The 27958-nt window shown below is 39.5% G+C and overlaps 2 protein-coding genes across 4 annotated transcripts in view; both read left to right on the top strand.

Moving 5' to 3' along the window:
• pde2a (phosphodiesterase 2A) overlaps positions 1-5265 on the top strand; it is a 139866-nt gene extending 134601 nt beyond the window's left edge. For both annotated transcript variants that reach the window (XM_079678422.1, XM_079678423.1), the window contains exon 31: positions 1860-5265. In XM_079678422.1, the coding sequence (XP_079534548.1) occupies positions 1860-2094 (235 nt within the window). In that variant the 3' untranslated portion in view covers positions 2095-5265. The remainder of the gene's footprint in view (positions 1-1859) is intronic.
• Positions 5266-7103: 1838 nt separating this feature from the next.
• Positions 7104-27788, top strand: cul3b (cullin 3b). 2 transcript variants are annotated; one of them, XM_079677833.1, is made up of 16 exons: positions 7104-7380; positions 9112-9309; positions 12815-12928; positions 15002-15162; positions 15536-15650; positions 15860-16088; positions 16502-16647; positions 20295-20471; positions 20954-21124; positions 21466-21573; positions 22050-22174; positions 24539-24635; positions 25119-25253; positions 25482-25668; positions 25997-26142; positions 26228-27788. In XM_079677833.1, the coding sequence occupies exons 1-16, from the start codon at positions 7318-7320 to the stop codon at positions 26357-26359; spliced, it is 2304 nt and encodes a 767-aa protein (XP_079533959.1). In that variant the 5' UTR covers positions 7104-7317; the 3' UTR covers positions 26360-27788. The 2 variants fall into 2 exon arrangements, with proteins under 2 accessions (XP_079533959.1, XP_079533960.1); XM_079677834.1 differs by having other exon boundaries at positions 25122-25253.
• Positions 27789-27958: the final 170 nt, after the last annotated feature.

Below are 27958 nucleotides of genomic sequence, written 5' to 3' on the forward strand. Positions count from 1 at the left end.
AGTAGGGCGGGTCTTCGCGGAATGCGGGTGGGAAAAATGTGTGTTTAAAAAAAAAAAAGTCAGAGCGAGAGTTAACAGCTCATCTAGTTGCATCTGTACTGTAGCTAGCAGCCTAGTTTCACCTACCGGGGACCCCGGGGCGGCATGGGGTGGCAACTGCCACCCTAAAAATAGGCGCTGCCACCCCAGTTGGCAGCTTTGTTTTGAAAGAAAAGTTGTGGCTCATCGGACATTTATGAGAGAACGTCTCTAATGTCCGAGTGCAAGTGAATGCAGCACAAGACACACGTCTTGTAACGCACGTCAACCCATGGCGCGAGCGTTGAAATATGATTGGCGGCGATTTCATTTGAACGGTACGGCGCAAAACGAGAAGCATTCGGACCATAGACTGATTCGGACCTAAGTACTGAAGGAATGAGGTATTTGCGGTCTACAATGACAGAGAAGAGACTGTCAAGTTTGGCTGTACATTGAATCAATGGCTGTTCATTGAATCAAAACGCACTAAAGCTTTGGATCTTACTAATTTGGTGAGGCGTTTTGCTGAACAAAATGGTAATCGCGGCATTCAGCTGTAATAGACATGATGCTCTGCTCACGGGATGAGCATACAAAACTGTTAAGATGATGACCTTACGTGTTTTTTCTTTGTGGGGGTCTGCCCCCAAAAAACTGTTCTAAGTCCTGAGAAAGTCAAATAAGACGGTGTGTAAAACTACACTGCCCAGCCAAAAAAAAGTAACCACTTTTTTTTAACTAGGCCAGTAGGTAAGGACTTTCCACTGGATAATAACTGAAGTATAAAATAATGCATGACTGAAGTGATGGAGACCATGTTTGAAGGCAAACAAAAAGAGGAAATAACAGGTCAAATAAAGCAAATCCCCCTCTCAGATTCCACAGCAACCAGAAGAACATAAATACTGGCTGGTGATTTGATTAATCAGCTTTGTGATGGAATACAAAATGCACAGTGCATTTCCTTAGCTGTGGATGAGACCACTGGCACCACTGACAATGCTCAGTTGCTGGTGTTTGTGAGTTTTTATGATGAGGCAAAGGGGGAGTTTGTTGAAGATGTGTTGGGCCTGACGAACCTCAGTGGACAGGACACACAAGGGGGCAAGACATTTATAAAGCAATGATGGGAATGCTGAATGAAAGAGGGTGCGGCTGCCTTTATTCATAACTGCGCAGCTCTGCGACTCTGAGGGATCAAGCACAGACGCAATAACCATGAAAACTGCTGCACACAGATTATTTTTGTTTTTGCAACCTCGTGTTAAGAATCTTGTTGCAATTGTTTAAAATGTTGAATGACCGTAATCATCGGACCTTTGTCTTATTAAAAACATTTTTTTGGACCTTTAACATTTGTATTTGAGTACCCCTGATATATACAGTGGTGTAGTTAGTACATAGAGTTACAGTTAGTAGGTATAAGTTGTTTAAATCCATTTTATTTGGGACTGTAAGGGCGAAAATTGGGAAAATAATTAGCCCTGGCGCGCTAAAGATGTTTTTTTGTAAAATATCCCGTGGACACCTAACTTCAGAAAGTAGCCCAAAGCCTCCTATTTTAACTCACATGCCAACAATACCCTCTGTCATTCAGGCTCCTCTCTGAACTGTTTCCTTGTTTTCCGATATATAACAGGTGTATCAAAATACAGTGGTGTTTTAGTTTTAATAAAAGTATAAATCAATTGTATTGGGACTGTAAAGACGTGGCCAAATTCTTAACACGGGTGTGATAAAGATATTTTCTTGTAAAGTAATTACGTTAAAACCACACTTCGTTGTATATCAATAATCATATTTGTACTCGCATGCCAACACTGCCCTCTGTCCTCCAGGCTCCTCTCTGAACTGTTTCCTGAGGCCACTGAGCTGTACATGAGAGTGGCGGCAAATCGAGAGCAGTGGACCAAAGTGTCCCACAAGTTCTCCGTCCGTGGGTTGCCTAGCAACAACAGCCTAGACTTCCTGGACCAGGAGTACGAGCTGCTGCAGTCCCAGGGCGCTTTTGGGAGCGACGACCACTGCATCAACGGATGCCTGGAAGAAGAAGAAGGAGGGAGCGGTCAGTGACGACAGCGGGAAGCTTGAAGTTCTCTGTGGTCCAGTAAGAGGCCGAGGATACCTTTGGAGTGACCCAAGAGGGAGGGACCTCTCTGCTGTCCATCACCTAGATGTTTAGCTGGTCATGCAGAATGGACAGAACAAGTTTCAAACTAATTAAATCAGATGAGTGATTTGAAACGAGCAGATCCGTCTGAGCCGGTTCAGTGATTAGACGCCACATGTTGCTTGTGTCTCTGGTTCAGGAAAGCAGAAGGTGTTGACTTTTGTCTTTTTCAGAAGTTCTACTGGAAAAATGAGTTTTTAAACACAGGTCACAGGTTCATTCATAGAGCACTGGTCCTGATTAAGATTGTAAAAACACACACACACACACACTGACAAACATATGTACATGTGCATACTGTGTCGACACACAACAGACAAAAAACAGTTCTTATGGAAAAGACTGCTTCAACATGTATCAGTGAGATAAAGTGCTATACTTTCTGTAAACTGTTTCCTAATGGCTTGATTTTGATTTCAATGGCTCAGCGTTGTTCACACACAAGCAGCTGCCATAGTCCCTCACCTGATGCTTATGAATGCATGCTGTATGGACACCTCATGTATTATTCTTTTATTCTATGTCAGTGTTGATTTCTCCATGGCTAAGAAATTAATGCAGTCCATTTTTTATACCATCACACACACTTTTTGTATGCAGCTCTTCAAAATATATTTAATTAATTCATCACCATGTTGTACGACAGAGATTTAGTTCATTTACTCACACAGCGTTATAACCCTCATGTGTCCTCAATTTTGGGAAAATGTAAGGGACAAATTGACAATCACTGATCAATGACAGAGTCACAGATCCCTGGCCATAACACCAACTTCATGCATAAAACGTTAAACACACACTCCCTGTGCTTTAATCTGCATGTCACTGCATCAAGGGTGCATCTAAACCTCAAATAAAGGTCGATCAGGACCTAAAACACTTAATTTTTCTCTGTCATCCTTCCCACCCTCTGCCATCCTTCCTATTCTCTCGCACCGATCTCACTTCATTTTACTTTTAGTTTACTGACTTCCTCATAAACCACTTTAGATAGTGAGCAACCGAAGCCCTTTAAAAGATCCATCTCATCTGTTAGTGTAAATGTGCCAGAGTAGAGCGTGTTATATGGAGTGTGTCATTCAGTGTGTCATATGGATCTGCCTTATTGCGCATCTCTGCTGCCTTTCTTAGAGCTTTTAATATATGAAAATTGAAATAAAGAGTCTGTTTAATATGTATGTTGTATATTTGTTATAGACATAGTTTGAGTATCAATGTGGTGAATGAATGATCGCAATGCTCAAAAAGATGTATATTTGTGAAATACCTGTGTAAAGACCTCAGATGTCACGTTCACTTCTTTCTATTTAAAATTATATATACCACCACCAGTGAATTATTAGGCAGACACATCAGCATTTTCAGTTATGAATGCACCCAAAAAGTAGTTAAGAAGAAGGAACTAGAGATGTAGCCATCACAGAAATGACTGTCCTGAAAGCATTAACAGTTCACTTTTGCTGCATGCAGAAATACAAATAATGTTAAGTTCTCAGATTGTGCCTCATATAGAACGGAAGCCATGGGGTTTTGTGTTACAATATGCCATATTCAGTTTTACTTAACAATATTTAAAATATGAAAAGCTGCAGAGTTGGGGTAAAACAACCACGCAATAGTTACACAAAGAGTAACGTCTGAAAACAGTACTGCATGTAGGCAGTGTGGTGGAGGGGTGAGAATGAGAGAGCAAAGAAGTGGACGGTTGAGTGGGTGAGCAGATAAGAGAGAGAGGACTGGCGGTAATGAAAATCAAGCAGAAACGCTGGTGTTGATAGATGATGCAGATGCAAACCTCCAGTGTACTTCAGTTCATAATGAAAGTGAGGGTAGATGAAAGCAAAAATATTGCTATCATAGGATTTTAATAAATATTTTTTTTTTCTTCAAAGGGTCTCACGAGGGTGCATTGGGGATGATGGTTAATTGGTAAGCAAAGAGGTTTGATTTATGTGTTATACACTTACTTTGGGATATGCATCGGTGCGATTGAATGCAATGGTTTGATCTGCCTTGGTCTTTTTTTACGATACATTTCTCAAAGGGCGTACAGATGTGTTTGTAGACTCTCTCTTACTCACATGTGGTTATCCCACTTTTATTCTTTTTAAACCACTGTTTCATATGTACCTGCCTTTTTAATGTGCAATACAAAGTGTCTGCCTCTGTGACGTTGCATAGATTCCTATGTAAATACCTATGCCTCTTGTTAAATTATTTTTAGCTCTGAGTTTTCAAAGGCATTTAAGTGTTAGTTCATGATGTTTCCATAAGAAGAAATCCAAATGCCTGTGACAAATGTAATCCTAAAATGCTTTTGAGTGTCCGGACCAGAGACAGTTTTCTATACTGAGTGTGTATCCATCCCCTCTTTGTTTGTCATAGAGAGTCAGGGCTAACTGTGCCAAGCAAACATTGTCTACTTCCTGGCCAAGCTGCAAAGATATAAACAGGCATACCTACAGTTATTTTTGTTCTCTAATGTTGGTGTGAAGTTGAGGGCTGTGTTTCTATAAAACTTTTCTTCTGATACATTATCAAGAAATTATGAACACAATCTTTCCCATCATGACAGAACAGCAGGACTCTAACATGTGAAGTAATGTCATTGTAATAAAAACCAGTGACATAATTGTTAAAAGTGGCAAAAATAGAATTGCTGTAAATATCAAAGTTTTAAAAGAAATGTTACTTGATTGTCCTTCATTATTACAATGGGAGAATTCAATTTTTTTTATGTATTTAAAGTGGTTGCATCCTGTTCTCTTTTTTTTCATGCCATTTTGAACAACCCCAAACTTTGACTATTAGAAAGAGGAGGTGAAAGAGAACCACATGTGTATTTAGATTATACATATGATAATCTACCACAAATAATATCCCCATTTAATCTGAAATGTATACATGACTATACGGACAGCTACATCCAGTCATCTGTTAATTATTTGATTTGTTGAAATCTGAGTGCTGGTGGTCTTATTTTTCTTCAGATGTAAGGACATTTTTGACAAGAAGACAAATGGATGACATTTTGAGAATTTTTTTTCTTCCTTGGAATAAATCTGGTGAAAGGCTTCTGGGTTGCTGTCTCTAAAAGTGCACACAACACAACATGAAATGTAGCTTTAACATACTCTGCAATATTGCTTCCCTATGAATGTGTACTGAAAACACTGTGGCATTAGGGCTCTGCAACACTGATTTAATCATCACAGTGGCATCTTTGTTGATCCTGTTGGCCTGTCCCACATACTGATACTGTATAAGCATGGCCGGATTAACACACTGGAGGCCCCGGGGCAGGAATCCACCACAGTCCATTACTCCCCCCTCCCCCAGCAAACAGCAACATCTCTTCTCCACATTCTGCATATCGTATGAAAAACCTTATAATAACTTGTTTGTACAGTATCTGACACTTTCCTTAGGATGAGGCCCAAGTGGGTACATGCGTTTTTGCCAAGAATATAATGTGTTGTACTCTTCAAACAAAGCAACTGATGTCAAATGAAATGACACATACATTTGACATTGCATGAAGCATTCTGCATGGATATTGCACTAATGACATCAAAACATGTGTATGAAAATCTGAATTATGTATGAAACAGCGTAATCTGAATAAGTAATTGGTAGATATTAATTCTAAATGCCGAGGGGTAAAAGTATGATATTGACCTTTGATAGATTTGTAGTGTAGTATGAATAGTTTACTTAAAATTGAGTTCTCAAGAAAGATTCAAGATAATCAGAATTGAAGTGGATTACAGTTTATGTTATATACTTATACTTAGTGACTTTCCATCCCTGTTATTATTAATATGTTTGTCGGATATATTCTTATCAGTAAATTAACCATATGAGTACTTTTTCCATCTCTGTCAGATAACAGAATAATGTTGATTTGATAACTATTAAAAATAATTGATATTAATATTTTGTGCTGAATATATTGGTGATAATTTAAATTATTCTTAAACATTTTAAAATGTAAACACAATTATAACACTAATAAAATGCAATATAATAAATAAGCTGTAGGGTCCCTTCTAATAAATAAATAAATAATAAAAGGCATAAATAGTGTTCATGTACTTTCTTCATTCTTTGTTGGAATTCACAGGCAATGCAACATTAGACCTACATAGAGTGTGGGGGTTAACATGAGTTCCACCTTCAACAGCTGCAACATTTAAATGATGCAATCATTGCGTGAATAATCTTAATTCAATAATAGAATATTTGGTATTCTCAAAAAAGGGCTATTCTGCGTAACTAGTACTTTAACGTAGTTTAGGCCTACTTTGTATGTTGTTGTAGAGGCCTACATGAACATTATTGATGCCTACTTTAACTTATCCATCCAAATCACAGGCAATGCACCAGTAGACCTAAATAAATTATGCTAGTTAACATGAGTTCCACCTGCAACATTTAAATGATGCAATCAATGCATATTTTAATACAGTAATAGAATATACTGAAAAGGACTATCCTGCGTCAAGAGAACTTAGGGTAGTTTAGGGCTACTTTGTGTTGATGCAAGTATGTAGGCCTACCCACCAAAGTGGTCAATCAGGAATTAAGGTGTAAGTAAATGTTTGTTTTTTGTATAGTTTCCTCCAGTATTTATTTTTAGAAAACCAATACACACTGGAGAAATATTGAGGATGAAATATTGAGCTAAAATAAGAGAATTACTCATTCCAAATTCAGTTTTCTGTTAGGAAAGGATTGTTTTGCTCATTGTGTTAACCAATACTGGAAATCATCCCAAAATATCTGAACTATATCAAAGAAAATAATGTTCTATTCTTACAGTTACAAAAGGAGCATATATATTTAAAATACATTTGCAAGTAAAGTTGAGAACCCAAATGATTACTTTCTCGCGTGACTTTGAGTACGTGAGCTCTGCGCAATGAGAACTGCAGGTAGTCCGCCATTGCTGTGTGAACAACTATCGGATTTGGCGTTTGGCTGTCAACAATAAACTTGCGGTGCCCGGGACGCGGAGCTACGAGGTCGAGTGAAAGCTCGTTGGCTTCTCCATAAACCAGTAGTCACCCCTGTCCCTCCCTGGAGAATACTTTCATGTGAATACAGAGCCCACGGACGAGGCAACCATGTCCAATCTCAGCAAAGGCGGCACCAAGAAGGACACCAAAATGAGGATACGGGCCTTTCCTGTAAGTGTTCCCCGCAGTAGGTGCTCTGCCCGCCCGCCAGGGGCTGACTCGATCACCGTGGTCTGGGCTGCCAGCTAAATGCTAACAGGCTAACCAGCTGAGCAGCAGTTATGACTTGCTTTCTGTAAACAAAGTGCCGACGACAAATCGTCAATCCTCCCCAACTCTTGTCTGTTTAGTTAGGTGATTACACCGTGTTAATATTTAGTTTAATCAATTACTTTCATTGTATTTTAAGGTGTAACTGCCTCCTAACTCCCCAAACGTTAGCTTGCAGATTGGTTCTGTCGACATAGCCGATGCTAACGTTAGCCCTGACTCTTGACACTTGTTGTTTTGATTGTTTTGGCTTCCTCTATAAAATGCATGACGTCGTTATGTTCGAGCTTTACATTTGAATGTCTTTTGTGCAGTGAAGGGCCAGCTAGATTACCAACTGTGTGCAAGAAACAAGCAGCAACGGTACTACAGTTGTAGCAGGATGCTAGAACAACCTGCATCAGTTAACCCAACGTTAGTTCTGGGGTTGCATTAATTTGTATATTAATGCTAGTTGTAAACCTTGTTACTGTTATTATTCAACTGTTAAATTTGTGATTAAGGATTATTTTCCTCGTCCACCTGGCCTTCCTTTGTCTGCAAGTCACTGATATACCTCATTTATGAACTGACCTCATTTAGCTGAAATTGAAAATCAAGTCTGTCTGAGAGTGGGCTGTGTGAGACATACATCAAGCAAATGCTGGTTGTAGTACTCATCTATTAGTGATTGAGTTATTTCAGTTTGTGTGACAGTGACCACATAGTTATGTATGTAATTAGACAGGAATATTTGGACCCATGTGAGCCTGTTGAATGTGGCCCGGTCCTGACTGACCTACTGGTTGAGCAGCATCTTGATATGTGTGTGTTTGGGCTTGTCTGCTGAGGAACACACACTGTCCCTCCTCGCTAGCTGTGGTAGACCAACTAGCTATAGGGATGCCCCAAAAAAGTGTGAAGCTATCATTTAATTATAATGGAAAACAACTGTTGTACTGTGCAGAACCACATGTTTTTTACACACTCTTATAGTGACTGGCAATTAAAAAATAACCGCCTCCTACATTTCTAATTAACCAGCAACTACTAGTTTTAAATCCCCTTTGAAAAGTACTGGGGAATACAGAAATGCAACTCCTGGTTGAGTCATCGCACAAATATGCAAATGCATATGATTTACATAACTGTTCCTCATATTTTGTAATACTTACTGACTGACCTATAAAATGAACGACACTTCTCATAGTGTATAGATATTGGCATCAATTCTTCATATTATTACTCTGATCGTCCTAGTCAAGGATGTTGATCTGACAAAGATTCCTCTGGTTTGGGGTTTGTTGGTTGTTTGAAAAAAAATTGTCAACTTTAAAGACTTCAAAATAGAGGTATAATTCCCCCCTTTTGCTATGTGAGTTTATGTAAAAGACAGCTATTATCTCCTTTTGATGATTTGAAGGTGAGAGCTGTCATTTTAACGGCAGTCCTTGGAGCTGTCATGTTGGGATCGTTTTGATGAAAGCTAGATTTACTCTCCTCATTGACCTGTCCTTCAGGCTTAGCACACTTGTTCGCTATAATCTGTTCTACACCGAGGCTTTATTCAGGATCCAAGTGTTGTTAGTCATAATAATAATAATCATAAGTGATTGTCATTGTATTCAACCCATTACTGTCTGTCTTTTGTAGATGACGATGGATGAGAAGTACGTCAACAATATCTGGGACCTTCTGAAGAATGCCATCCAGGAGATTCAGAGGAAAAATAACAGCGGCCTGAGCTTTGAGGAGCTGTACAGGAACGCCTACACAATGGTGCTACACAAACACGGAGAGAAGCTGTACACTGGCCTGCGAGAGGTCGTCACCGAACACCTTATCAACAAAGTAAGAATAACACCGATGGCACGGTTATATTTAATATTTTTGGATTACACGGACAAATAATTCCTCCTGTTGTAAACCCATTATGAATTCCTTTAAGGCCCTTAAAGGTCACCTATTATGCAAAATCCATTTTGTCATGTCTTTTATACATCAACATGTGTCCCCTCTGTGTAAAGAGATTCTAGAAGTTTCAGGAAAAAATATTCTCTCTCTTTTTGTCCTGATCCATTTATATAAAAACCTGTCTGAAAATAAGCTGATCAGATTTTGGCCACTTTATGATGTCATGACGATGTTTTGGCTTGTGTAACCATTAGCCAATCACCAACCAAGGTAACCCCCCCCCCCCCCCCCCTTATCACCTGAATCTCCTCCTAGAGCACCATTGTGTTCTTTTTAACCAAATATCTCTCAGAGGGGCGTGGGGAGGGGCTCCTTATTTTCATCTGAAGTAACAGACAGAGAATCAGCACTTTTGAAACCGGGCTGAAACAGAGGGGATTATGGGATGCTACAATAACCTGTTTGGTATTTGGAGCCAAACACTTCAGAGACATGTTTTGTATATATCTGAGACCTATAATATATGAATGAAAAACAGTATAATAGGGGACCTTGAAATCAGAAGAACTTCAGAAAGAAAATGATGTTCTTTACTTTTTCTTTTCAAAGGAAATTATAATACTAAGAGGTGCATCTATTGTTAATTTGCGAGATTCTTAAAGTCAAGTAATTACACATTAATCGCAAAATGAGTTGCATTGGAATTATGCCTTGTATTTAAGTGATATGACTATTCCACTCAAGTATGTATTAGATTATCATTATATACTTGTCTTAATGATACTCGTATGAAAATCTAAAACTAGATCTGGATTAGAACATTTTAAAATCATAGTAGAACAGTTTGAGGTACCAAGGAAATGTATTCATGTGGATAGCTACTTTAGTAACAGGTAAATTAACATATATGTTAGATCTAATTGAATTTGGAAGCCGGATTTAAGATGGACAGCCTCTTTCAGTAACCTTCTTGGTGCTAAACTGAATCTTTCATAAGCTTCATATTTAGATTCATAAGGCTTAGGCTGTGTGGCCCTTTTGCAAAACAAAGGTTCTACCGGGAAACTTGAGCTCTCTCTTCATGAGCGGCCTTTTGAGAGTAAAATGAAGTGAATGCAATTTCATGTGGTTTTTACTTTTGTCTCGTAAAACTCTTGAACGATCACTCAGACCTCCTTAAGACACATTCCCCATTTCCGTGACATGCAAATTAGTGCCCAGATTTGTTTGTCGGGTCAATTTAGTTCTAGATTTTCAGCTTCACGTGGCTTTCCGTCGGTCTGGAAGTCTTTCATAAAACAGGTTTTGCTTTGTGTTTCAAAAAGTGCAACATGTCTTTCAATGGCTGCTTTATATTTTAAAAAATACCACATTTAAGATAAACCTTTATTAATCCCCGTAGGGAAATTCTGGTGTCTTGGCAACAACAGCAACAAAGTTGAGACACAAGATAGGACAGATACAAATTCACACAATAATAATTTAAATAAAGAAATGCTACAACATTTTGAGAATAATTTGTAAATAGAAGTGACAGTATAAGTTAAAATGAAAGTTTTTTAATATATATATACAGATATGTATAATTATTGGGTGTGTTTCATATACACACCTACCAATTATATAGTGAGAGTCCGACTATTTACATTAAGGTGAAGTCATAACGTAAGGTAGGCATGAGTTTTTACGAAAGGTTAAAGCCTTATTGTGCAGCCTGACGGCTACGGGCACAAAGGAGTGCCCGTATACTGTGCAAAGGTCTGAGGAGGGATGAGTCTGTGGCTGAACACGCTCCTCATCTTCACCTGCTCTGCATGAAGAGGGTGGCAGGGGTTCTTCAGGATACAGTCCAGTTCTCTCCTCGCCCCCCCCCCCTCTCCACGGTGGCAGATTCGCACGAGAGACGGCAATGCAATGTTGATCCTGTTGAAACTATTGATATTTCAATTTTCTGCTGAGAAGTGGGAGACACGTTTCCCCAACTTGTTTTTGTTACATATAAATATTACCATTTTAACTTTGGCTTCTGTGCAGCTTTCAGCGCGCAGATACCAGCGAGCAATATTTCAGCAGTCAGCTGTTAAATAGCTGCCAGATGGTTTTAGAGCCCAATTAAATAGACACTCTCAACTTGGCAGCCTTAGTAAATTAGCAGTCAGAAAATGTCAACAAGCAGCAGTTCAAAGAAGAGAGCCGACTCCTGAGTGTTTTTTTATTTTCTAATAATTATCCAGATGTCACTTTCAAGAAGCAACTTGTTGGAAATTGTAAAATGATTTCTTTCTATGCAGCAGTAACTCTACTTCTGGGTTTGAAAAACATTATTAAGGCGGTATGGTTGCTGGAATTAAGAGAAAAGTATTTGGAGAAAAAAACCTTTCTTTAAACACTGGCACTAGGACACTGGGTTTTAAACTCTGTTCCATTTGTTGCTGAACAATGAGCATGCGGTCAGAACAGCAGGTGTATTTTGAAGCCAACATAAAAGAGGTGAGTCATATAAGACATACAATAATTAATCTAAAGAGGAACTTAAAATCAGTCTACTGCGGCTCATCAACGGCCAAACTGTTCAAATTGTCAAGTCCCTTTGGTTCTACAAAACGTCCTGAATAATATGAGTAATTTGTCTCACTCTGTGACATCAAAACATGGCAACAAGCATATGCACAGTTTTCTCTTGATAATGTTATTTCTAGAAGCCTGTGGATGGGCTGTTACAGCACTTTGCCCATGTGCAATGTACAGGGATGATAATAGAAATATGTCTGTAAGTGTTGTGAATTATAACAGCTGTGAAGACTCTGGGCTGACGTCAATTGTGCATACATAAAGCATTCTTTAAACAAAAGATGTATTTGTATTTTGACCAGCATCATTCGAAATTGGCAATAATTGAAACCTTTATCGTTACACAACCAAAAATCAATCGTAACCTTTTCATTATAAGTAACACCTAATAAGACTTTAATTGAAAGGCATATTCAGATTTATGCATTTACTTCGATCTCACACCTCAACGTTTGATCTTGCTGTGAATAATCCATTATGAGCAAACGTTTGTTAGCGTGTGAGGTTTGATGTTGTGTGTTTGTGAGAGCAGAGGGGATACTTCATCATCTCGGTCTAGAAGAAGAGGAGGGCGGTGTGCCCTTAAGAAACGTACTCTACAGAGACGTGTAGAATGCTGAGTCACACTGCAGTGTGATTATCATCAAGCTGCTTTTCCTCCTAGTAGATATAATGTATAATGAAGTGTCTAAGAGGAGTCACACTACAAGGCTGCATTAACAAGGAATCACACTTAGAAATGTGTCAGCTTCCCACTCTCAAACAAGCTTTGGAGTTTCCTGTCCTTGGTCAGGCGTTGTGTTTCGTCTCTAACAGTACAGAACTTGTTGCAGAATGCCCGCCTCATGCATGTGTGTTTGTCTCCCTGAAGGTACGAGAAGATGTCCTCAACGCCCTAAACAATAACTTCCTTCAAACCTTAAATCAGGCCTGGAATGACCATCAAACAGCGATGGTGATGATCAGAGACATCCTGATGTATATGGTGAGTATCTGACACGGACACAGCTTAATAACAGCACACATCACTGAGGAGAACAACACATCATATAAATAATATAACCGTATAATTGGTCATTATTTTTGAAAAAGCTTCAGTGACACTTGAGGTGCTTTTCATTCACGTGTGCTCTCGCTTAAGAGAGAATGCCACAGTGGTGCAGCTTCAGGTAAACATGCACATTTGAAGAAGTAACAACATTCATCTAACACTATGTGTTTATTTAAAATACAATATAAAGGAGTGGTTCTCAACTGGTCAGGCCTCGGGACCCACTTTTTACTTGGTCAATACATCACGACCCAACATTTTGAAGCACTCAAATCTATTCAACAAAAAAACGTGCTGTAATATATACGCTTTTCAGCATACAATATTAATACAAGTGAAGTACAGTGCATATATCCCTTATATCCCTTCACAGAACAAAATAATGCTTTTAAAAAAGGTTTAATGAGATGATGGAATCAAAGCTGAACTATATAAAAAGGCACACATGCTGAAAACCCATCCCCAGCAGGGGGTCTGGGGTGATTCTCCCCCAGGAGATTTTTAGAAATACTAACAAACTATGCATTCTGGTACACTCTGAGAAGAAAATAAATAAATATATTACTACCCGACATATTAATAATATTTTATGCCATTGTTTGTTTTTCACTTTGTTCTGACATCTTGCATCTTAACATCTTGAAGAGTAAAGAGGAGATAGTCTGTGTGACTTACTTTAAATTGTGGGTAAGGGTAGATAGCTCCCATTGTTCTGTGACCTGTCAATCATCAAACCGGAGGTCATATTTCATTATGTGTTCATTTTTATCTGAAGTTGTACCCATGGATGTATAAAGAAGAGTTCTACCGCAGAGTTATTCTCCGTGGGGACTTCCGTCAAAAATCTTGATTCTGATTGGCCAGAAGACTCGAAAAAAACATCAGCAAATATATTTTATTGAGAAGATGATCACTACGTGACAGAAATGTTCGACTGCATGCACAGCGTTAGAAAATCGGGCCCTCAAAATAAAAGTTTGACTTTTTCTCAAAAAAAAAAAAGAATTCCCACTTTTTTTTTCTTTTCTTTTTTTCTTCACTCACACATCCGCGACCCACTGACCCACCAGTTGAGAACCACTTATATAAAGTATTGGTTGTAACTACTGTGATTACCACAGTAACAAAGGATGTTTGTGATTGTGTCAACAACTGTAACATTGATCTAATGGATTCAGCGTCCATGACAAATTGACAGGCGGTAGCTAAGACATGACTAACCTGTAGTCTGAAGACGCCCTCCTCCCCTTAAGGCTACAGGTCTCTGCAGGACTGAAGTATGTGTGGTGGGACTGGAAATTGTGCGGAAACAACACAGACTGTGTCATATTTGTAATTATATAAACACAGAAGCATGTATGTAATTAAAAATAATGTGTCATTCTAGATGAAGTGTCACTCAAGAATGAATAACATCAGGCCTGCTTTAGATATTATTCCATTTGTTTTGTCAATACCTAAGTGAGAAATATGAATGCTAAAGTAAGACTGCAATTCACTGAACCGCACAAACATGCTGCACATGAGCAGCTGATCACAACCTTTCAGCTTAAACACACTTTAAAGGGTAAAAGATCAAAACAATGAACCACCTAAAAGCAGCATTTCCTTTAGAAAATAGTCGTGCTCGTCAATGTGATTTACCGGACGAATGTGAAAATAGTTTCTTATTGAGCGTGACGCCAACCGATACAGAAGGCTTTATAACGAATGATAGTATCAAGGCATGCAGATTGATATTTGACTGACACTTACTATTCAGAAATGTAAACCTGTATAACCGCGGAGCGCTCTCGGAGGTGTGCTGCGATAACGTGCACGGTCGGGGATAGTTTTGAAGGTAATGTAACCGCTGTCAATCAACTCTTTCTTTGTGTGATCTGTTTCTGCGCGTACTCGTGCCCTGAGTGTGCATATCACTTGGTTTGAGGGATTAGATCTCAATGCTTCCTTAATGCCTTTTGGGTGTCTTCCTTTACATTTCCTCTCTGTGTGTTTGTCTCTCAGGATCGGGTGTACGTACAGCAGAACAATGTAGAGAACGTCTACAACCTGGGTCTTATCATCTTCAGGGATCAGGTGGTCCGGTATGGCTGCATCAGAGACCACCTCCGACAGACGCTGCTGGACATGATCGCACGCGAGAGGAAAGGGGAGGTGGTGGACAGGTAGCCAAACACACACTGGATTGATTGACAACTTATTTAATTTCAGTTGTTTATAAAGTGGGATGAAGATGTAACCCACATCTTTCTTATTTAATTTGGGAAGTTTTTGATTCATCAAAGCGTATACAAAGAAACAGCTTTAGCATACTGTGATGTTCATAGGAAAAAGCCCCTAGCTTTATAAGACATGTTCTGAGCCTGATGTGCTGCTGTGGGTTTGTCTGTGTGTGTTTTTAATGAAACAGATGATCAAAAGTGGGTTGACAGCCATAATTAGTGTGAAATGAGCTTTCAGAATTTGTGTTTGTTTTTCTTCTCCCTTTTTGATTCTGATTGTGCCTTCAACACTCTCTCTGCGTCTCCTCTTCCCCAGGGGGGCCATTAGAAACGCCTGCCAAATGTTAATGATCCTCGGCCTCGAGGGGAGATCTGTTTATGAAGAAGACTTTGAGGCACCGTTTTTAGAAATGTCTGCAGAATTCTTCCAGGTTTGTGGGCCATTCCCCTGACTGTTCATTGTTTCTCTTTTTATTTGGATGATGCCAATTACCCAAACAGTGAACATACAGAAGATTCTCAAAACAGCCTTCCAGTATTTACTGAATGACAAATAGCTACAATTGTGAAGCAGTGCAAAAAAGTTTGAGAGAAATAACTGCCTTTCTAAAGCTATGAAGTGTTTGTTGTTTTTGTTTAGATGGAGAGCCAAAAGTTCCTGGCAGAAAACAGTGCCAGTGTGTACATTAAGAAGGTGGAAGCCAGAATCAATGAGGAGATTGAGCGGGTGATGCACTGCCTGGATAAATCCACGGAAGAGCCCATTGTCAAGGTGGTGGAGCGGGAGCTCATCTCCAAACACATGAAGACAATCGTAGAGATGGAGAACTCTGGCCTGGTGCACATGCTCAAAAACGGCAAGACCGACGGTAAGAGAGCAGCTGCCCTGGTGTGCTCAAGCTTCATGTGTTAGTCATTTATTGAAATTCAAATGTAGTTAATTACTCAGTTATTTGATGTGTCACTCAAAGAACGGAAACGCAATGCTCTTTGATGAAATGTTGGTGTAAGAGATATAGATATAATTCACTCGATCAGTAATGAAGTTGCAATGTCTCTCTGCTCATGTCAGATTTGATAAGATATGATCAATGTAATTGTAATGATCAAATTCAGAGGAAACTGGAAGTGGTGCCTTTTTTCGATCATATTTTGTCAGTACTCTCAGAGGTATTCTAATTCACTCTGCTCGAATATGCCTCCTTCTCAGCTCTTTTCCAGTTGGTAGGATTGGATTTCTAACATGTCTGCTTGTGTGTTCATTTGTGCATATCCACCACAGATTTGGCGTGCATGTACAAGCTGTTCAGCCGGGTCCCCAATGGGCTGAAGACCATGTGTGAGTGCATGAGCTCGTACCTCCGGGAGCAAGGAAAGGCTCTCGTGTCAGAGGAGGGAGAGGGAAAGAACCCCGTAGACTACATCCAGGTGAGGCTTCACCACACTGCAGGGATGTTAGTGCTCAGTCGTGTGAATCTGCAGGCACATGTTTTAACATTTGTAATTAGGAGAAAACGAATGAGATAGGTTTAACCTAGTTAGACATCATGGAGTCATTTCCAGCTTTAGCACACTGTTCCGTGCCAAGCCTCGACCATAATGTACTTCCCTCCCGGCAGAGGATAAATGCTGTGACCCTTTTTCCGATGTGGCCACAAGCCATGATGGTCTCTGCCCTCAACCACATGTCAATGCACTTTATTGAATAACATGTGAGGTCATTCAGGCCGCTATAGAGAGGGAGTTGTTCTTTATTTTAAGGTTTTGTTCATCTTTCAGTGCTTTTGAAGCTCCTGTGTGAAACTGCCTCTGTGTTTTTTTTAGTTCCACTCCTTCGTTCCTGTTTTTACTCTCATCTCACCGACACAGCCTGACTCTGTGTTGGTTATACCGGGGATCCTCTGCCATAGCTACTGTTGGAGATATAATTGCTGTGTTAACCCTTGGATGCACGAGTGACTGGATTACACTCTTCCATAAGTGGGTCAACAAGGACCCGTATTAGAATGTGTTTTTATGCCATTTTGATTAAGAAAAAAATCACATGTATAATATTTAGTATTATATTTTGATTCACACTAGAAATATTTTATATTTCACTATTTATAATTTTCAACAAAAAAAATACATTTTGAAAAAAAAATGAAATTCCATAGAAAATGCATTTTTGACCCACTTATGGAAGCTTGGGGTAGTAATGCAAAAACTACAATTTCTTAAAATGTACATTTTAAAATTTGAATGACATGATATCCAAAACATGTTTTTTGAGGAATAGCTGGAATATGAAATGATACAAAAAAATGTAATTACAAAGATACTCTAAGAAAACCACCTCACCGGGTCCAAAAGTACCCACTTATGCATCTAAGGCAGGGGTGCCCAACCTTTTTTGAACCGAGAGCTACTTTTAAAGTTGCCAGCCTGCCGAGATCTAGCAGTCCAAATAGAGAGGCATAGTCATTACTGACAGCCTCCGGGTAAATACACACTTCTACTTGTATAAAACTGACCTTTGTACGATTTATACTTCATAAAATACTGCAGATCCTTTATCTTACCTCTTTCTAATCTACACACATACACGTATTTAACTGAAGTTACACAACAGTGTTGTTGATACAGAGTTGGAGTTTATTCACACGTCACATACTACAGTGGGTAATGTTTTCAAGAAACATTGAACAGTGCTGCCACATATGACACAGGTGTTGCTACAAAAGCATAAATTAGGCTTACTAATAAGACAACTCAGATCTGAAGCTACACAGGAATCTGCTGCCAAAGTGCAATAAAAAAATTAATAGAATCAAACCCTTTTTTTCTTGCATTTTAGTAAATACATTTTTAAAATATCAGATATCCCAGTCGCACAGCAGCATCAAAACATTAACACTGGAACTTAAGATATGCATAAACATTCACTGTAGCGTGTGCGTGCTGTGCATTAGGCTGTGGTGTGTCACAGCTGGCTCAGCATCTGCAAAAATGTGTGAGAGAGAGTGTGTCATCTCAAATAAATGCCTTTTTTTTAAATAGGATGCAAGCAATACTAGTTTCTTAACCTGAATTGATAATAGACTATAATCAATTTAAACAGAACAGATCTTAATGTTTGCATTCTTATACCATTTTGTGCAATAATTATAATGAATAAGTTCAAACCAACCCAAACTTACAGCTGATTAATAACAGTATCTAACTTGAGTTTTTATTATATCAAAAACCTGTTGAAATGCTACTGTTATTTTTACTGTTGCCTAAAAGCGCGTCGGCAGCCTCCAGGAATGCTTCTTTCACAACTTCGCCGTCTTTGAAAGACTTCATGTGTTTCGCAAGAACGTGACTGACACGATAAGATGCTATGGTAGCAGCCTTGCTCTTGTTGTTGGGCCTGGTGAAAATGGACTGCTGTGCATTTAGCTGTCCTTTCAGGCCCCTCCCCTTTTGGGAGCGTAGGGCAGAATTGACCTTTCGCAAAGCCACGCCCCCCCTTGGTTACTGTTGCTAGTCCGACAAGCTGAGAGCCAGATGGTTAAACAAAGCCATAATGGAGGTTCTTCGTAACGTCGGAGTCGCCTTAACAGACTCATTTTGGAGCAATAACGCAGCAATATCCTCCAGGTCCCGACAAAAGGGGCTACAATACGCTATGGAGGGTTATATCCACAGTATAAACATTAGAAAAGAGGGAGGCACAACATCAATAGAGGCACTTGCATACAGGTCGCAGTGCAAGAGTGAAAAACCACATGAGCTGTATGTCAAATTATACGGAATTATTATTATTATTTTGGAATAAAACAATACAATCACAAGAGGCATTAAATGTTGTAGTTTGTCTAAAGTTAACTACCGTTTCCTTGGTGGCTTTCTGCATCCACCTTGTTGTTCCTTTGTGGGGGTCGGGGTGCCCACTTGTGCAGCAGGATTAGGGAAGTCGGCAGTAGGCTTTCCATTAACAAAATGCTACAAAGATTAAAGCAAAATATAAATGAATGATTGCCTGTTGGCTTTCTTGTTTGTACTTTGACCACAGGTAGACTAATAATGGAGCTCAGCTGTTCAGACATTATTATGCATCAAGTGATATACATGGTCAAAACGACCTATAAGCACACAGCTTACAGCTGTAGTCGTGTGACTTTAGCTAACGTTAGTTAGTGAAATTAGTTAATTAAATTAGTTAGTTAATTTGTGAATGTAATCTTTGCTTGCTAGCTAGCTAGCTAGCTAGCTACGTTAGCACGTATTTACCTTGGAGCAAACATATTTGTGTTTGTTGATATTCGCCATATTCAGCTGGGCATGGGGCCTGCCGCATTTCTTTATCCACTGGCGGCATCTCGGGTTTTGGGTTTAGGAAACGGGTAAAATATCATCACCCCCCCCCCCCCCAAACTTATGGGATATCTGCTATCCGATTTGCAAAGACCATAAGCACAACGCTTCACCATTTTCGCAATGAATTTGAACGCTAAGCTTGTCAGACTTCCACAGGGAGCCGCGCACGTGATCGAATATGATTGGACAACGGGCATTTAGGGGCGTGGCTTTGCGAAAGGTCAATTAGGAGAGAATTCCGTCTCGTAGCGTTTGTGCACTCTTTTGAAATGCTGCTCCTAAATTACCCTTCTTCATTAAAGCCACGCGTTGCAGATGAGACAGATGGACTTTGAATTGGAATAGATCAAAAAATAATCATCCTCCCACTCGGAGGGAAAATGATATATTTTGGGCTTTTTTGTTTTTTTGCTTCTGCCATAATTGCGGTCTTGTGTGTGAGCGGACTGTCACTCCTGTTGACACGGACAACGTCGGCTAACTAGTGCGCTGCCATCTGCCCACCAGCCACGCCCCGACACATGGGGTCACGCCGGCCAATCACAAAGCTTTGATGCGTTCAAGTGCATTATTCTGGCACAGGAAGATTATGTTATAGGACATTAACGATAAAACAGAATATTGTTGTTCTATTTTTAGACACATCTCGCGATCGACTGGTTGGGCACCCCTGATCTAAGGGTTAAGAGACTGCTAATACAATACTAATCATCCCTTCTTCTTTCCTTCAGGGTTTGCTGGACCTGAAGTCACGCTTCGACCGCTTCCTCGTGGAGTCCTTCAATAATGACCGGCTCTTCAAACAAACCATCGCAGGCGACTTTGAGTACTTCCTTAACCTGAACTCTCGCTCGCCTGAGTACCTCTCACTCTTCATTGATGACAAACTGAAGAAAGGAGTAAAAGGGGTGAGCCCTTTAACATACTCTTATTTCATGAGAAAACACAGATGTTATTGGCCTGCATATTCAAGATGTTCCACCACACTGCTCGTGCTGGGTAATATATCTGTATAATATCGTTATGGTTTTAAAGTGATGTTGTTTTCAAAATGTACCAGGATATTATAGCAGTTGTATTATTTCCATTTACCCACTTAGTCATTTATTTCACAATACCGATGAATATTTATCAAAATACTAGTCAACCATACAATATTGTCACAGTATCGTTATACATAATATCACAATATCATCATAACATAATACTGTTTTGATTAAATGCCAAACAAGCAATTTTGTAGCTTATTAAATGTATTTGATATAGGTGAGTCATTTCCTAATCATTTGGAATATATAGCTTGCTGAGTATCAAAAGCAACTTAGTCCAGTGGGTTTATCCAAATATTGACTGTTTATGACCCTCCTATGTGTTTTTGTGTCCCGTCCAGCTGACAGAGCAGGAGGTGGAGTCCATACTGGACAAGGCCATGGTGCTGTTCCGCTTCATGCAGGAGAAGGACGTGTTTGAGAGGTACTACAAGCAGCACCTCGCCCGCAGGCTGCTCACCAACAAGAGCGTCTCTGACGACTCGGAGAAGAACATGATCTCAAAGCTCAAGGTGAGCGGGAGTATGATATAAACATGTTATGTTCTGTAGAGTAAAATACATGTTGTTGGATAAAAAACCTTCAGACTTCATCCAACGATGAGAACCAGTTATCCAGCTCCAATGATTTAATACAATATGTTGTTTTCAGTTACATTCCATGGGAGTCACCCGACACTAAAATGATATTTTTCCAATGTATATGTAAACTACAAAAGAAGTTTCTAGAGAGGAAGCATGCAGCAAATGGGCTGTATCCTCTTTAACAAAGATTTGATGGCCACCATGTGAGTGTTGATTTACCTTAAACAGCTTTTGATGAACTAATCTTCCTTCTCTTCCTCATCGCTCAGACCGAGTGCGGCTGTCAGTTCACTTCTAAGCTGGAGGGAATGTTCCGGGATATGAGCATCTCCAACACCACCATGGATGAGTTCAGACAACATCTACTGACAACCGGGGTGAGGAGACACTGCACGCCACAACTCACTCTGTCAAAAATAATGAGCCCATTTGCTATCTGTAATCAGTGCACGGCTGCTTAAGTGGCTGAACAATGCTGCGTTCCTCAGTTACATAACACCAATTATGCACTTAACTATCCATATCCTGGGAATACATGGTGCTCGTTTCAGGAGTGTGCTGTCACATGGCTTTATGATCCACGTTTCTGAGTGTCATTGTAGTTTGTGGGAGCTAGTGTGAGTTAAGTGAGAAATTAAATGATTGAACTTTAGATAATACAGTATTTATTTTTTGTGTAACTGATCTGTTTCAGAGTCAAAAGCACATGTGATAATAGCCTGAAATTATTATATTTTCTCTAATAATGAAGTTATGTATTTGTTATGTTTATAATTGCACCAATTCAAATCTGTGTCATCCATCGGAAAAGACTGAAACCTTTTTGAGCGTCCTGGGTTTGTTCTACCTGCAGGTGTCACTGGGAGGGGTTGACCTCACTGTAAGGGTCCTGACCACGGGATACTGGCCAACACAATCAGCAACACCCAAGTGCAACATCCCCCCTTCACCGAGACATGCATTTGAAGTCTTCAGAAGGTAAGACGGTGTTACACTCTGAATGTATTATATTGTAGATATGAAGTTTTCAGAACAGGTGATTTGGAAATGTGTGATCCAAAAGGAAGAATCTTACTGAACCACTTTAAGTTTTGTAACAATTGGAATTGGTTTATTCTAGTTTCTTAATGATATAAGCTTGTTTATTTAAAATATATATATATATTATGGAAGATGCTATGCTTTATTATCATGATCTTCTTCTCAGAGGTATTCAATTTAACTTTAAAGAGGTCAGGTTACTCACATTTCCTCCAAGCAAAGGTTTTAACCTCAACACAAATACATTTCATCCAAACACAATGAACTTACATGTATCATTAGCAGTGTTGGGCAAGTTACTTTTAAAAAGTAACTATTAATAGTTATAGTTACTGCTCTCAAAAAAGTGAGTTAGCAGCAGCTAAATTGAATGATGTGTACATATATAAGCCGCACTGGACTATAAGCCGCAGGTGTTTTAATGTTTCATTACCATATGTAAGGGTTCGTGCACAGAGGGGATTGTCGGGAAAGAGATGGCTGTTTGAGGAAGCTCCCATTTATTAACATTTCAACAAACAAGTTGCATATTTGCATAACGTATTCAAGTGTTACCATTTAGTGCAATAGTAGCTACAGAACATGTACTGTGCTGTGTAAACTGTACTGTATCACATAGCGTTTCAGACACACAAACTTTTCAACTTTCAAACTTAAACGGTGCGCTCCCAGCGCACGTACCGGCAGTGATCTACAGCAGCGGTTTTCAACCAGTGGTACGGGGACAAACTGTCTCGCTCTCGTAATGTCTGTATGTCTTGCTCTCGTTCTGTCTCTCGTACCACTCTCGGTTCCACTTTTACTTTTGCGCGCTACCTGTCTCACTCTTTTCCGGTCTCCAGCTTGTCCTGCTGGAACCCGCCGCTTAAAGGTGGGGGGCGCGGACCGGCCATAGAGCCCATAGAGTTAAAGGTGGTGGCCGTTAGCTGTAAAAATCCATAGATTAGCCGCACCGTTATATAAACCGCAGCGTCGAAAAATGGGGAAAAAGGCTAGTAACAAGTTACTTTACTTTAAAAAATAATAACAATACAAATGCAAGTTTTTGTGTTGTTCTGTGGCACAGTAAGAGAAAAGACAACTCCCCATCATTGTAGCAATTATCATTATGAAATGTAGTGGAACAATAAAACACAAAAGATATGTTTAGACATTTTAACAGGCATCTTTATTGTAACCTCAACAATCAAGTTGACAATGCTTTCTGTCCTGCACACAGTTTACATCTGACCGTAATATTTTTGCGTCCTTTATCCCCACAAATTGAAAATAGTGATTATATCTCCAAGGTGTGTGTGTGTGTGTGTGTGTGTGTGTGTGTGTGTGTGTGTGTGTGTGTGTGTGTGTGTGTGTGTGTGTGTGTGTGTGTGTGTGTGTGTGTGTGTGTGTGTGTGTGTGTGTGTGTGTGTGTGTGTGTGTGTGTGTGTGTGTGTGTGTATTTTCCCCATAAAGCAAGACCCGCCCAACTCTGTCTCTGATTGGCTTGAAATGTTACCCCGCGTTCCGTTAACCAATCATCACTCCTCTGGTCACTTTCACTTTTCCATGGTACTGTGAGAGAACATCGCTGTATTCGCCTGTAAGTTACATCCGCAGGGAGATTCGGTTCAGTTGGATCACATAATGTAACGCAGTAACGCACCAATTTAAATCACAGTAACTATAACGGCGTTACTGAATGGGAATAGGTAACGTTATTAGTTACCGCAAAAAGTAGTTGCAGTACAGTAACGTGTTAGTTTGTAACGCGTTAGTCCCAACACTGATCATTAGTGAACAACATGGAACTGATCTTAGTTTTAATAATGTTTATAGAAGACAAAGGTAACTTACTGCCGTGAGTAAATCCCAACATGTGAGTTTTTCTACTTTTTTAGATCAAGAAAACCTTCTCCAACACAGTCTGTAGGCAGGAAGTAGCAGGGTCAGCCGAATCATGCTGGCATCTCTTTATCTCACTGCTCCCTCACGCTTCTGTTCTCTCTCGCGACCATAAATGCATGGTAGACGATTTATTTGATTGGATCAGTTTATATATATATATATATATATATATATATATATATATATATATATATATATATATATATATATATATATATATATATATATATATATATATACAGAAATTAGTCATGGGTTCGGATGGAAATGTTTCTATGTGTTGGGTCGGGACTGTGGTCCACCATGATGCCCATCACGGGGCCTGGTACAGAGAACCCTATCACTTTAGTTGGATTGATTTTGGTACGTTAACTATGTTTAGATGTTGACCTTGATTGCCCCCCCTCTTGCTTGTAGGTTTTATCTTGGCAAGCACAGCGGCAGACAACTCACACTGCAGCACCACATGGGCTCTGCAGACCTAAACGCCACCTTCTACGGTGCCATCAAGAAGGTTTGTATCCCGTTCAAATATTGCAATTGTGCTGAAGAACAGTTAACCTGACAGTTTAACATTTTACGTGTTGCATTGATTTACACACAGAAAAGTTCAAATCAAGTGTCATGTGAATAAAACATGTAAAATGCAACTCACTTTTCCAAGAATTGTCAAGAGACAAAACATTGTTATTTCTCAGGTGCAGTAACACACCACAAAGAGAAATGGGCGCAACTAAATGCGGTTAATAATTTGAAACAAGAAAAAAGTAATTTTACTGAGAATGTGAAAATGTCATGTAATTGGTACTGGTAGATTTAGGTAGAAGTCATTTTGTTTAGTGGTAAATGTTATCTGGTGTAGATCGAAGATTGCATTACTTGAGCGACAAGGAAATGTACATTTTTCAGGAATTTGAATTCTCTAAAACATCATTTATTGTGCAATTCTGAATCGTCACCTAAGTTTTTGATCTTTTTCCCACGACTTTTCCAAAAGGAGGATGGCGCAGAGGTTGGAGTGGGCGGAGCCCAGGTTACAGGCTCCAACACCAGGAAGCACATCCTGCAGGTCTCCACCTTCCAGATGACAATCCTCATGCTCTTCAACAACAGAGACAAGTCTGTCTTTGAGGTACACAACTTATTACGTTACTGCCCTCTAAAATGAAGCATTGTGTTACGGTTTCCATAGTTTCACCAAAAATGATTTGCTGCGCGGAGAAAGAAAATCAACCTGTTGATTGAGGGTGGACAGTTTCAGCTGGCAATGTCACATCCAATACACCATTTTCAGCTTTTTTTCTGTGACTCTTGGTTAGTGTTTTATCATGCTCCCTCATTTGATCTTTCCACCCTGTAGGAGATCCAGCAGGAGACGGACATCCCAGAGAGGGAGCTTGTGCGAGCGCTGCAGTCTCTAGCCTGCGGGAAGCCCACTCAGAGAGTCCTCACCAAGGAGCCCAAGTCCAAGGAGATCGAGAACGGCCACGTGTTTACAGTCAACGACCAGTTTACCTCCAAACTTCACCGTGTCAAGATCCAGACAGGTACACAAAATCAGGATGTGGGAGGAGCTTAAAAAAAATAAAGACAAATTACTTTTTTCTTTTACTACACAGAGTGCGTCATTTATTTACCAGCCTAAAACTTCAGAGACAACTGTTGCTAAGTTACTCTCAACATTCTAAGTTTACATAGTAACACACTGACACTGTCTTACCTCAAGTTATAAAGCAGACAATGAAATGCCAGATCCACTGTAGTAAATGTAGAAAAAACACTGACTCAGATCATTTAAAGCACTTCTTTTTGAATACATGTTTCCTTTCAGTCACACTTCTTGTTACTTTTTTTCCTCTGTGTTGCTCCACCTAGTGGCTGCTAAGCAAGGGGAGTCAGACCCGGAGAGGAAGGAGACGCGGCAGAAAGTGGACGATGACAGGAAGCATGAGATCGAAGCTGCTATTGTTCGCATCATGAAGTCCAGAAAGAAGATGCAGCACAACGTTCTAGTAGCAGAGGTCCGTCAGCCACATTGTATTTAGTTTTTAGTGAGTACATGTTTTAGTGTGATGTTCTGATGTTGTGTTTTTGGTGTCTCCACAGGTCACGCAGCAGTTGCGAGCGCGGTTCCTCCCTAGCCCTGTAGTCATCAAGAAGCGCATTGAAGGACTCATTGAGAGGGAATATTTGGCACGAACACCAGAGGACCGCAAAGTGTACACTTACGTAGCATAAAAACACATGAATTCAATGAAAGCTTACATCCAGTTGAGAGAAACTGAGAGCCTTGTTTTTTGTGGACTGCTATGCGTTTGAATGAACTTGGAAGTGCTTTCATCATTGATTCTGGGAAACACTGGGAAGCTTAACTTTTCTTCCATAAAAATGTGTAAAAAGAAAAAAATAATGCAAAAGATGGGGAAGTTTTCTAGCAATATTAGAGTTCTTCTAGTGAGAGAATTGAAAGGAAGGGATCTAGTTTTGTACAAAATCTTGTTCCTTGTGGCCTTTGGAGAGAATCGGGCGAGCCTGTTTGCCAATTACCCACGTGCTGTGGAGGAACGAGCGTAAACATGTTAAAGCAAACATGCGGCTTCATGGAGACCAAGAAAACATTTGAATTCACTCCCCCCTTGTTTTAAATGTTGATGTCAATGTGTTCTGTTTGTTTTTTGTGGCACTTTGGTGGCTGTACAGGTCGACCAACACTCTTGGCCTTCTTCCTCCCAGAGGATTTTAATTTGTAAGAAGAGGACAAAGTGTTGCCTGGTACAGACCTGGTTTACAACAGCAGTCAAAGACATTTTGAGTACTGGAGAAAACATGAAGAGTGCTTAATTTATGTTGAAAATATGTCGGGTTTTTTGCGGTTGTTTTAATGTCCGGTTTGAATTGAGTTGCACCTCACATAAACGAAATATTTAATGCCATTTTCAATATTTTGGCCAGGTCTGTACTAGTGGTTAGAGATCAAGAGCTGTAGCTTCACTGCATGCTTTTATCTAGTGGATCAACCAGGGGAATACGACACATAAAAGCTCCATAAACGGTGTGTGGTCTCTCATGGAACGTTTTTCACTTCAGGCCTGCTGTATGTTCGGGCAAAAATATGATCTCCTCTGTTTGAGTGGATGGTTCCTTGTGGTGCAGCTTTCAAAGAGGATTATTTTTTTCTCATTCTCGACTGCATTTTCCTCAGATGGAACCAGTCTAGCACCATGTTTTAATGTGTACAAATTGTAAAATAATTATTGTACTCACTGCAAAGGTGGATTGTACAGGGCCTTGTTTTCATCATATTAAATGTAGATTAAAAAAATTACGGGATGGGTTTTTTCTTTTTTTAACATCTTTCATGCGAAGGCCTTGAATAACATGAGGCCTCTTTGACCATAATTAAAGCTTAGCTTAGTCTCCACAGGAGGAACTTTGTAGGCCTTTTCAAGTACATTGTTTACTACATTATTTTAAGAAGTTAGTGAATAGTTTTCTTTTTCACTTAAAATGTGTTTACACAAAGTGGATTCAACTCTTTATGGGCTTTCTCTAGGCTGCTGGTCCTCTTGCCGTTCATGCATATTGTATTATACTAAACAGTGTTTCTAATATTTACCCTCTGATATAAATAAGAAAACGTTTTAATAAACAACCCAAGCACCACGAACGTATGTCTTTCAAATTGTTCAATCAACATCAATCTAAAACAGTTCCAATACAATTTAGATTAGTGTTAGATGTTAACTGTATTGAACTGAAATAATGATATAAATGGACAACATATGTAATATAACCCTTAAACGGTTAAAATATCCCTCTTTTAAAACAGCTTATTAT

The sequence above is a fragment of the Notothenia rossii genome, assembly GCF_949606895.1.
Source record: "Notothenia rossii genome assembly, chromosome: 4".
In the NCBI taxonomy this organism is placed as follows: Eukaryota; Metazoa; Chordata; class Actinopteri; order Perciformes; family Nototheniidae; genus Notothenia; species Notothenia rossii.